General features: G+C 41.8%; 1 protein-coding gene across 1 annotated transcript in view; it reads right to left on the bottom strand.

Annotated features, from left to right (window-relative positions):
• RUS2 (root UVB sensitive protein (Protein of unknown function, DUF647)) overlaps positions 1–4,873 on the bottom strand; it is a 29,811-nt gene extending 24,938 nt beyond the window's left edge. The window contains exons 1-6 of the mRNA XM_087382607.1: positions 4,530–4,873; positions 4,313–4,401; positions 4,091–4,175; positions 3,931–3,990; positions 3,752–3,845; positions 3,543–3,640 (exon numbers count right to left, since the gene is read on the bottom strand). Coding sequence (XP_087238733.1) covers positions 3,543–3,640; positions 3,752–3,845; positions 3,931–3,990; positions 4,091–4,175; positions 4,313–4,401; positions 4,530–4,691 — 588 coding nt within the window. The 5' untranslated portion in view covers positions 4,692–4,873. The remainder of the gene's footprint in view (positions 1–3,542; positions 3,641–3,751; positions 3,846–3,930; positions 3,991–4,090; positions 4,176–4,312; positions 4,402–4,529) is intronic.
• Positions 4,874–12,844: the final 7,971 nt, after the last annotated feature.

Raw genomic sequence — 12,844 nt, 5'->3', positions numbered from 1 at the left:
TCAACCCAAACCGGGCATCTGTGTCGGATTAAAGCCTGAAAGTCCCTTGTGGGAGACCATGGCAAAACATGCACCATTTGCTGCCCAAAAAAGAGAGGTGAATGTTCCAAAAGCATTTGTATGTGGATCTCATCCACCATGATAACCTCAAAAAAGCCCCTGGCTGCATAATGTACTTTACGAACAAAAGAGCCAGCCAATGTGCGTGTCAACCAGTTGCCTATCTCTGCAGCAGGTGGCATCCGGCCTGGAAAAAATAATATGACTGCATTCTTAGCATATTCTCTGATTGGATCCACAATTTCATCAACCTCAACCATGAGGCCAACTGAAGGAACCGAGTCTTTCCACTCTTTCCTTGTATCTGCAAATCCTTCATGCATTACATCATATACCAGTTGAGCCTCAAGAGTATCATGCATCGGGTCATGCTGACCCTCAACCTGCTTTTGCTTCTTGCAGGGAACCGAGCACTCCTTTTGAAACGTTTTTTCATATGAATATTCTGCCATGACTTTGTAAGAAAGGGAGCTCAGAAATGAAGTACCTGTAAAAGGGTAGTGGAAGCCAAAAAAACCAGTCCCAAAGAAATATCCACAGGGAGCCCACAAGAGAGGAGAAGAAGAGTATAGCTGGTGAGGAGATAGTAGAGGGAAAGGTAAGATTTTGGCACAAGACTGTTAGGGAAGACACCAGAGCAAAAAGCCCCAAACCTGTACGGCAGGAAGTACGAGATTGTACTGACGATGCTGAGTTGTACGGAGGTATATACGAGCTGCACAGAGAGAAGCCTGACAGTACGATGGTATGGACGGAGTACGGGAAGACTAGCCTGTACGGACGACAGATAAAGTTGGAGACGTATGGGCGTACGGACGCCGTACGGCGACTGTACAAATGTACGGACGGGGCTGCGCAGGTTTCCTGGCAAGGACAAAACAGAAATCGACGTACACCTCACCGAGATCACACTTACACACCACAAGCAGCGCAGACACACCTAGGAGATTGTACAAAAGGTACGGAAAAGCAGCAGCAGATGCGGGCCTATACGGAGCAGCTGAGGCAGGCTCGGACCTGTACGGAACAGCCGTACGACCTGTACGGGTAACCGTACAAAAGTCACGACGATGACTGGAGGGCACCAAACTCTGACAAGCTCGCGGAGATGGCACGATCGTGCTCCTGCTCCTGCTCTCTCACACACCTTCTCTCACACACACACGGAACACTGCTGCCAACACACACACACACACACATGTGTGCGTGTGTGTATGTCCCCCCTAACATTGAAAAATGTATACCTATACATATATATGTGTGTGTGTGTGTGTGCGTGTGTATATATATATATACACCTAGATGAATCCAGGAACATTCCCAAACTCATCCTCTAAAAACACAACATAGTGCAGTTTCAATCTCATGATAATCACTCATAAGGTTGAAAACCATAAACTTCATCATGCATAGCATGGACTAGCTACTACGACATCCCCATTGACGTCATCAACGCCCAATAGTGGGTGTAGACCATAGTAATATATATATATATGTATATATATACATAGATATACATACATACATACATACATACATATAGATATATATACATATCTATATATATATATATATATATAGATATATACATACATATAGATATATACATACATAGATATAGATATAGATATACATACATACATACATACATATAGATATATATACATATATATATATGTATACACACACACACACACACTTCAACATATCCAATCTTACAAATTAAAAGTTTATAGAACAAGCGAAAGAATGGCCACAATGAGGAATATATCCTATACAAAGAAAGATAATCCTAATATTAACCCTATTATTGTTGATGGACGTGAGGTCTGCTTTTCCCAATGGGTGTTGTATGGGTTGAAGCAAGCACTCATGCTTCATTCTCAAAAACAATGAACGCCCCCAAAGGAAAGAATTTAACAGAAGTCCATTAGATTACAATCGAAGAACAAAGCATGATGACAAAGGCAATATAGGTCTCATCGTGCTATATGTTGATGACATAATGATCGATGAAAACAACAAAATGACCCAAATAATATCTTTGATTGAAGACCTTAGTTTATGCATTACTGTTTGGGAATTGAAGTAATGACAAAACACTTATTCTCAAATTAAGTAAGCAAAGGAAATGCTCAAGAGATAATAGAATCGAGAGTTGCACTCCAATGAATCCAAATGAAATATTATCAAAGAATGCCTGAAGAATGCCATTGGAAATATGTCAAAAAAACAATAACTCATAGAATGGAGTATACAAGTAGTAATTAAAGCTGTAAAGATATAGATTGGACTAGATGCCCAGATGACAATAAATCAACTTCTCGACCCTTGTTTCACCATTGGACCTACATCATTATCATGAAGTAGTGAGAAGCAAAGCAGATTGCTCTATCATCTACAAAAGCTTTAAAAGGTTACAATTGCAACTTGCGAGGCTATCTATTCAAAAAGATAATAGGCTTGAACAAAAAGAGCTAACTCTTTGATTAGCGAATAATCTTGAAAGATACTAGGCTTGAACAAAAAGAGCTAACTCCTTGATTAGCGAATAACTCGAGCTCTATCACTAGCAAAGAATCCGACAATCTCTCGCTCGTAATACTAAGCACAAAGAAGTTCAACATCACTTGGAATGAGAGACTTTCTGAGCAATGAAACAGATTTAATGGAAATAGGTTTAGCATACTGTCCGACAAAGGTTCACGTGGCAAATATCCTCTTGCTAGTGTTAAGCAAGACAAGTATTCCAACATGATGGGTGTTAGACTGAATCTACTGTTCATCAAGGAACTATGTGGAAAAGCAAGTGATAACCTATGGATTAGTCCATTGGTTCACAATTGATTGATTGGTGGTTAGAATGGCAAGTAGACCTTGGGTTGGCCATGCCATGTTGTTAGAGATTTTTGAGGGGCCACATCAGCCCACATACATCCACCTTGGATAAAAAAGATGAGTGCCAACTAGTTTAGTGGTCTAATTTGCCACATGTTACATAGGGCAGCAAATCAAGTGTTAAAGTCATGTGTTAATGCATTCTAATTGGGCATATTACTAAGGCCTTAGCTTCTGCGAAGCCACACGGTGACTTCTCCCACAAACTCCTCACAATTAGGATTGCCATGTATTACGGATTCATTGTTTATGCAGCTTAGTTGTTCAAAAAACACAAGACTAATGCGTTGAATTTCTCAACTCCAAAAAACACATATTAAACCTCATGATAGTCACCCACAAGAAATTAGACCATGAAAACTCGGTCATACAGAGAAGTGCCCACGTAGTATAACAACCCACAAGCGAGATGCCCCACCTGCAGGGCCTTCCAAATTTGGTCGCTTAGACCTACTAATAAAAAGAAGCAGAACCTTCCAGCTTTTGTACCACAAATATTTGAAGTCTGCAACAAGCAAAGGTCATGTATACCTTGTCCAAAATTCAACGTTTCAAGAACTTGCAAGAGAAAGGCAACTAGCTACCTTTGCAAGGTTTGCCACGCCTGCAACTTCCAGAAATAATTGTGGGCACAAGGGTGATACGACTTCCAGAGCAGTTCCCATATCGTACAGGACATCCGCTGCAGAAATCCCAACTGGACTCGTCAGGGAAATGAATACAAAACTTTGCAGCTTTCGGATAATTTAATGTTTGCAGATGTATAAGCTGGATAGAAACACTGCCTACCAACCAAATATCCTCCACCGTTTGGGTTCAGCATCCATCCGAGCACCCCATGTACTACAAACTAATTTTCCTACATGTTGCATTCCATCCTTTAGTACCTGAGAACAAAAAGAAACGTATTATCATCCATTATAATGACATGTTCTGATTTACTCAATGACGCTGCTGTGATAAATGAATTACCCAGCTAACAACTGTGGCCTGTGCAGGAGTTGGCCTCAAACCAGCTGCACACAGCAAGGACTGTAAAATGGTCATAGTTAGTCTATCCACTTAATGAGGTAACATTTGCCCACAGCAGCAACTTCACCCAGGGGAATGAAACGATCGTAGAGAGTCTTACCTGGGTTGAGAGAACAGAGAGTATCGCACTTGAGAAGTGCTGCAGAGCACGAAACTGAGTGTATGTTAGATATCCCTCCGCAACACTGCAACCACAAAAACCTGGTTTTACTATGCTGATTGACTAATGTCTATAATGTAGAGCTGGTAGATCTAGTTATCTGAGTAACTGTGCAACAAGAGGAGAACTGTTGGAATTGTAAATATTTAAGAAAAAACCCACCTGTTGGGGTATCCCAATGGGAAAAAACGACCCAGAAAGGAATCGACAAGCCGGTTCAAAAAGCGACGTCTATCTCTCAAGGTGTTGACCTGCCAAAGAAAGGCAATAACACCATGCAAAAGGAAGCACCTAAGTAGGTGGGCAGAAGGACATGAGTTCTAGAGCCAATATGAAGCGGGTGCAAGCAAAGAGCATTGAACAAGAAGGGAAGACTCACGGAAAGCACGTTCTGAGCAGGACCTTGGAAAGAATACTCTCGTCTGGAATTGTCACGCTGTTCAATCCATTTCACAGGACCAGAAGGTTGGTGCCTGAGATTTCTGTTGTGAGCATCAGACTCGCCCTTTCTCCTCCTCAATTCCGCCTGCTGCCACTGCATTGTGCTGGGCAACAGACACAGAAAATAACTGCAATGCAACAGTGATGGAGCACAAAGCACTACTGAGTTGAAGCAACTCTTATTTACATCTTTTTTACACACATGGATCCACAGACAAGCACAATGACCAAGTGTTCAACTTGGGTTCTTCATTGTAGATAATAAAAGACTCTCTCTCTCTCTCTCTTCTTGTCTTTTCTTCTATTTCTATCTATTCTTCTATTCTTCTATTTCTTAAGGAGCCAACCTGCCACGTGGAGAGCTCAGAGGGAGGCCAACCTTCCACGTGGCGGTGAGTTGGGAGGCGAGCTGGGCTGCCATGTGTCGCGCCGTTTCGCCTTCAATTGACGCCCACCTCTGCGGCTCCCGTCGCCACCTCGCGCGCTCCGTCTCTCGTCTCCTCCTGCAGCCTTCGTCAGTCGTGCCACCTCCTCCAGCCAGCTCCTCCATCGCTCGCGCCACCTCCTCGGCTCGTGTCTGCTCCTCCAGCCTCCACCACCCTCCATCGCTCTAGCTCCACCTCCTGCGGCTCGACCTCCTCGGCTCCCATCGCCACCTCCAGCTCCACCTCTTGTGGCTCGCGTATGCTCCTCCAGCCTCCACCACCCTCCATCGCTCGTGCCACCTCCAGCTCCACCTCTTGCGGCTCGACCTCCTCGGCTCCCGTCGCCACCTCCAGCTCCACCTCCTGCGACTCCTCCAGCCTCGACCACCCTCCATCGCTCGCGCCACCTCCAGCTCCACCTCCTGCGGCTTGCATCTGCTCCTCCAGCCTCCACCAACCTCCATCGCTCGTGCCACCTCCTCCTCGATCCTCGGCTCCTGTCGCCACCTCCAACTCCAGCCAGCTGTGTTGCCATCTGCTCCTCCACCCTCCATCGCTGCACCTCCTCCTCCTGTTGTTTCATTGAGATATGCACAGACAAAGCAGGCATTGAGGTATGAGACTCTACACGCAGAGCAGCACAGCAAGATCCGCATAATGATCACTTCAACGTGAGGTATGAGACTCTAAAAGTCCATAATAGAAGAGATCATGCTGCTAGACGATACATGCTCAGCCAATAGAAAAGGATTGTAGGAAAGAGATCATTTTGTTTATGAAGGCTAGTAGTTTAGCGTGCAACTGTGTTGTAGGTTGGGCTACTGTAGGTTGGGCGAGAGAGAGAGAGAGAGAGAGATGTACAGTTCGCTTAGCTTTACTTTCTTTTTGGGTTGTTTTTCTTGCAGGTGCTTCATTTTATTATTGGACTAGCACTAGCTTCTCTCCATAACTTTTGTTTATCTAGGTAGGTGATTACTTTTTTTCCGATTGACATTGTGTGTGTGTGTGTGTGTGTGTGTGTGTGTGTGTTTGCATCTTAAACATTTTCAAAATCATTGAAACCATTCTGATCTGATAATTCATGAATTCTTTGCTTCCTTAGACACATTGTGTGTGTGTGTGTGTGTGAGTTTGCATCATTTAAGACAAGCTACATTCCTTGAAACCATTCTGATCGTAATTTGTGGACGCTTAGATTCTTGGGAGGGGAAAACTAAACTAAGAACCATCTTTTTTCAAAAAGGTAATGGAGGCGAGAGAGAGAGAGAGAGAGAGAGAGAGAGAGAGAGAGAGAGAGAGAGAGTATTGACCGATTTATCTCTCCATATGTTAAAGCTAAGCTATATTTGCATCGTTTAAGACAAGCTACATTCTTAAAATCATCCAAACCATTATGATCTTATAGTTTCTAGATGATTATATTATTGAGACGGAAGAATTAAAAGATAATGGAGGCGAGAGAGAGAGAGAGAGAGAGAGAGAGAGAGAGGGAAAATATAATGGTGGACAGAAGTGAATCAAGTTAGTGTATTAGTTAGAGACAAGGCGATGATGTGGTTGGACCAGTAATCATTAAAGATAATTGTATCTTTCCTAGGAGCATCTTGATGACCTAGCAATATGTATAGAGATAAGCTTGCACCGTCTACCCTAAGTGATCTAATCTAACCTTCGTTTTGAGAAGCTAGCCTTGCTTCTCAATTGACCTTGCTTTCTATTTGCAATTCTTTGCTTCCTTAGGACACGTTGTGTGTGTGTGTGTGTGTGTGTGTGTGTGTGTGTGTGTGTGTGTGTGTGTGTGTGTGTGTGTGTGTGTGTGTGTGTGTTTGCATCGTTTAAGACAAGCTACATTTCCAAAATCATTGAAACCATTCCGATCTGATAATTCATGAATTCTTTGCTTCCTTAGGACACATTGTGTGTGTGTGTGTGAGTTTGCATCGTTTGAGACAAGCTACATTCATTGAAACCATTCTGATCTTATAATTCGTGGATGCTTAGATTCTTGGGAGGGGAAAACTGAACTAAGAACCATCTTTTTTTTAAAAGGTAATGGAGGCGAAAGAGAGAGAGAGAGAGAGAGAGAGAGAGAGAGAGAGAGAGAGAGAGAGAGAGAGAGTATTGACGGATTTATCTCTCCATATGTTAAAGCTATATTTGCATCGTTTAAGACAAGCCACATTTTTAAAATCATCCAAACCATTACAATCTTATAGTTTGTAGATGATTATATTATTGAGACGGAAGAACTAAAAGATAATGGAGGCGAGAGAGAGAGAGAGAGGGAAAATATAATGGTGGACAGAAGTGAATTAAGTTAGTGTACTAGTTAGAGACAAGGCGATGATGTGGTTGGACCAGTAATCATTAAATGTAAGCTACATTTTTAAAATCATCCAAACCATTATGATCTTATAGTTTCTAGATGATTATATTATTGAAACGGAAGAACTAAAAGATAATGGAGGCGAGAGAGAGAGAGAGAGGGAGAGAGAGAGAGAGGGAAAATATAATGGTGGACAGAAGTGAATTAAGTTAGTGTATTAGTTAGAGACAAGGCGATGATGTGGTTGGACCAGTAATCATTAAATGTAATTGTATCTTTCCTAGGAGCATCTTGATGACCTGGCAATATGTCTAGAGATAAGCTTGCACCGTCTACCCTAAGTGATCTACTCTAACCTTCATTTGGAGAAGCTAGCCTTGCTTCTCAATTGACCTTGCTTTTTGTTTGGAATTCTTTGCTTCCTTAGGACACATTGTGTGTGTGTGTGTGTGTTTGCATCGTTTAAGACAAGCTACATTTTCAAAATCATTGAAACCATTCCGATTTGATAATTCATGAATTCTTTGCTTCCTTAGGACACATTATGTGCGTGTGTGTGAGTTTGCATCGTTTGAGACAAGCTACATTCATTGAAACCATTCTGATCTTATAATTCGTGGACGCTTAGATTCTTGGGAGGGAAAACCCGAACTAAGAACCATCTTTTTTCAAAAAGGTAATGGAGGAGAGAGAGAGAGAGAGAGAGAGAGAGAGAGAGAGAGAGAGAGAGAGAGAGAGTATTGACGGATTTATCTCTCCATATGTTAAAGCTATATTTGCATCGTTTAAGACAAGCCACATTTGTAAAGTCATCCAAACATTATGATCTTATAGTTTGTAGATGATTATATTATTGAGACGGAAGAACTAAAAGATAATGGACGCGAGAGAGAGAGAGAGGGAGAGAGAGAGAGAGGGAAAATATAATGGTGGACAGAAGTGAATTAAGTTAGTGTATTAGTTAGAGACAAGGCAATGATGTGGTTGGACGAGCAATCATTAAATGTAATTGTATCTTTCCTAGGAGCATCTTGATGACTTGGCAATATGTCTAGAGATAAGCTTGCACCCTCTACCCTAAGTGATCTAATCTAACCTTCGTTTTGAGAAGCTAGCCTTGCTTCTCAATGAGAGTGAAGCATCAAATATGTTTCATGTCATGTGGACTATAGCCATGAGAACTAAGCTTGAGACGTGAGGCGATTGGATGATAGGTGGGGCTACACCGAGAGAGAGAGAGAGAGAGAGAGAGAGAGAGAGAGAGAGAGAGAGAGAGAGAGGGGACGAAAAAATATAATGGTAGGCCAGAAGTGAAATAAGACAAGGCGATGATGTGGTTGGACCAGTAATCATCAAACGTAATTGTATCTTTCCTAGGAGCATCTTGATGACCTGGCAATGTGTCTAGAGATAAGCTTGCACCGTCTACCCTAAGTGATCTAATCTAACCTTCATTTTGAGAAGCTAGCCTTGCTTCTCAATTGACCTTGCTTTCTATTTGCAATTCTTTGCTTCCTTAGGACACGTTGTGTGTGTGTGTGTTTTTGCATCGTTTAAGACAAGCTACATTTTCAAAATCATTGAAACCATTATGATCTGATAATTCATGAATTCTTTGCTTCCTTCGAACACATTGTGTGTGTGTGTGTGTGAGTTTGCATTGTTTGAGACAAGCTACATTCATTGAAACCATTCTGATCTTATAATTTATGGACACTTAGATTCTTGGGAGGGGAAAACTAAACTAAGAACCATCTTTTTTCAAAAAGGTAATGGAGGAGAGAGAGAGAGAGAGAGAGAGTATTGATGGATTTATCCCTCCATATGTTAAAGCTATATTTGCATCGTTTAAGACAAGCCACATTTTTAAAATCATCTAAACCATTATGATCTTATAGTTTGTAAATGATTATATTATTAAGACAGAAGAACTAAAAGATAATGGAGGCGAGAGAGAGAGAGAGGGAGGGAGAGAGAGAGAGAGGGAAAATATAATGGTGGACAGAAGTGAATTAAGTTAGTGTACTAGTTAGAGACAAGGCGATGATGTGGTTGGACCAGTAATCATTAAATGTAATTGTATCTTTCCTAGAGCATCTTGATGACCTGGCAATATGTCTAGAGATAAGCTTGCACTGTCTACCCTAAGTGATCTAATCTAACCTTCGTTTTGAGAAGCTAGCCTTGCTTGTCAATGAGAGTAAAGCATCAAATATGTTTCATGTCATGTGGACTATAGCCATGAGAACTAAGCTCGAGATGTGAGGCGATTGGATGATAGGTGGGGCTACACCGAGAGAGAGAGAGAGAGAGAGAGAGAGAGAGGACAAAAAAATATAATGGTAGGCCAGAAGTGAAATAAGACAAGGCCATGATGTGTTTGGACCAGTAATCATTAAAGGTATTTGTATTTTTCTTAGGAGCATCGAGCTGGCAGTATGTCTAGAGATAAGCCAGCATCCTCTTCCCTAAGTGATCTAATCTAACCTCTTTCAGAAGTTAGCCTTGCTTCTAAAGGAGAGTAAAGGATTAAGTGTGTTTCATGTCATGTGCACTATAGCCATGAGAACTAAGCTCGAGAGATGAGGCGATTGGATGATAGATGGGGCTACACACACACACACACACACACACATACAGAGCAAAATATAATGGTGGACAAAAGTGAAATAAGTCCATGATGTGGTTGGATACGAAAGCTCCAAAGTTAATTGTATCTTTCCTAGGAGCACCTTGATGAGCAGACAGTAAGTTTAGAGACAAGCCTGCACCCTTGCCCTAAGTGATCTAATCAACCTCTCAACGAGAGTAAAGGATTATATATGTTTCATGTCATGTGCACTATAGCCATGAGAACTAACCTCCAGAGGTGAGGCGATTGGATATCAGGTAAAGCTACATCTCGAGAGGGTTTCCTCTACTTTTGAATCAAAGGCTTGCTTTGCAATTGGATTTTCCAATTTGACACACCCCATGATGTCTACCTGCTTCTGTCACATCCTTAGGTACTCGAGACATGAGGCGATTGGATGATAGGTAGGGCTACACCGAGAGAGAGAGAGAGAGAGAGAGAGAGAGAGAGAGAGAGAGAGAGGGGACGAAAAAATATAATGGTAGGCCAGAAGTAAACTAAGACATGGCCATGATGTGTTTGGACCAGTAATCATTAAAGGTATTTGTATTTTTCTTAGGAGCATCGAGCTGGCAGTATGTCTAGAGATAAGCCAACATCCTTTAAGAAGTTAGCCTTGCTTCTCAAGGAGAGTAAAGGATTAAGTGTGTTTCATGTCATGTGCACTATAGCCATGAGAACTAAGCTTGAGAGGTGAGGCGATTGGATGATAGATAGGGCTACACAGAGAGAGAGAGAGAGAGAGAGAGAGAGAGAGAGAGAGAGAGAGAGAGAGGGGAGAGAGAGAGAGAGAGAGAGAGAGAGAGAGAGGGGAGAGAGAGAGAGAGAGAGAGAGAGAGAGAGAGCAAAATATAATGGTGGACAGAAGTGAAATAAGTTTATGATGTGGTTGGATACGAAAGCGATTGGATGATAGGTGGGGCTACACCGAGAGAGAGAGAGAGAGAGAGAGAGAGAGAGAGAGAGAGGAAAAAAAAAAATAATGGTAGGCCAGAAGTGAAATAAGACAAGGCCATGATGTGTTTGGACGTGTAATCATTAAAGGTATTTGTATTTTTCTTAGGAGCATCGAGTAGGCAGTATGTCTAGAGATAAGCAAGCATCCTCTACCCTAAGTGATCTAATCTAACCTCTTTGAGAAGTTAGTCTTGATTCTCAAGGAGAGTAAAGGATTAAGTGTGTTTCATGTCATGTGCACTATAGCCATGAGAACTAAGCTCGAGAGGTGAGGCGATTGGATGATAGATGGGGCTTCACACACACACACAGAGTAAAATATAATGGTGGACAGAAGTGAAATAAGTCCATGATGTGGTTGGATACGAAAGCTCCAAAGTTAATTGTATCTTTCCCAGGAGCACCTTGATGAGCAGACAGTAAGATTGCAGTAAGATTGCTTGGTGATGATCATAGGACTAAGGTCTCAGATTTAGGGTTGGGTAGAGGAGGCTAATGCATGGCAAGGGGAGGTTAGGGGGATTTGATTTTTGAAATAGACGCTAGAGCCATGTGCCTTCCATGTGGATTTTTCCTTTTAACATGTCCTATGATTTCTACTTCCTACCACCATATCCTTGGTCACTCTAAGCAACTTACCGCCTTTGAATTGAAAATATTTGCACGAGTGCTTGGCAAGAGCTCATTCACAAATATCTCAATCCATCCAACTTAACTCCAAATTCTTTGCTGAGAGGAGATCGGCTACAATCTTTGGGTATCTACCTCCTAAATACGTTGGTATGCTCACTTTTGATTTGGTAATCATGCCAATTGATTTCTGCTCATGTTTGTTCTATGGAATCTGTGTGATCCAATTAAACAATTGAGCCAATACATACCTGAAAAAGTTTTTGTATTTTGTTTTGGATGCAACTCCAGAAATGGCTTCTACCATTGTTCCAAATCTTGGGGAGTTGGGTTTCCATGGGCGACAGAGCCTTCGGGCAATGAAGCGAGTTGCAAGGGTGGAAGGCTCTGCAATTTCTGACATTCTGTTGTCATCTTTTCGTGAGCCACATAGCCTTCATGTGATAAATCAAGTTTTTGCAAGGGCGGAGACTTCAACCCATGGAGCAAATCACGGTCCCAAGTTGCCTTCAAAGCATTTTAAGTCTAGCCGCGAATGTCGCACTGCTAATATAATGAAACGACTTAGAAGGGGGAGAGCTTCAACCCATGCAACTGAGCATTCAAGTCATTACAATCTTTTAAAGTCCATTCAAGCCATGTGCGAGAATAATAAGGATGCATGTGCCATGAACACACGATATTTGGCCTCTTTATGGGGAGAAATCCATTCAGATGGTGCTGTAGTAATAGCGCAGGGCATGGGAGAATTCCCTGGAACTCTCATTGCAAGGATTTCTCAAATTGAGAATAGGGTTAAGGACTCTAATCAATGGATGCAACAGATTTTGGGGAGAGGTGGAGAAGGGGCAGTTGTATGTGAGAATGGGTGTAGACTACAAGTTGATAAGCTGAAAGAACAAGTTCAGCTACTGTCCACTGAGGTGTCAATGTTCAAAGTTGGTTTAAATAGGCTAACTACTTTGATGACTAGGATGAGCCGTAAACTAGAGCAGGTCGCAACCCATGATAATTAAGAGACTCCTGAGACTTTTATGTCACTTTTTGTACTGGAACCCCAAATGCTTCTATGGGATTCCTGTACTTGGGTTGCCCTTCTGTTATTTGGCAAGACAAGTTTTTTGCAAATGATTATATTTACTTTCGTTTGACGTATATATGGCAATGGAAGCTAAATTCAATATTTGAATTGCTTATTGTTCCTTCCCATTTTCGTTTTATTTAAGATATAATCAAATATTTGTAATTTTTTGCATCATGTATTCACATAAATGCTGATGCAA

This window comes from Dipteris shenzhenensis, chromosome 12 (genome assembly GCF_047967505.1).
Source record: "Dipteris shenzhenensis isolate YYH24624 ecotype China chromosome 12, Dip_SZ_1.0, whole genome shotgun sequence".
In the NCBI taxonomy this organism is placed as follows: Eukaryota; Viridiplantae; Streptophyta; class Polypodiopsida; order Gleicheniales; family Dipteridaceae; genus Dipteris; species Dipteris shenzhenensis.
This window is presented reverse-complemented; position numbering and strand designations above follow the sequence as displayed.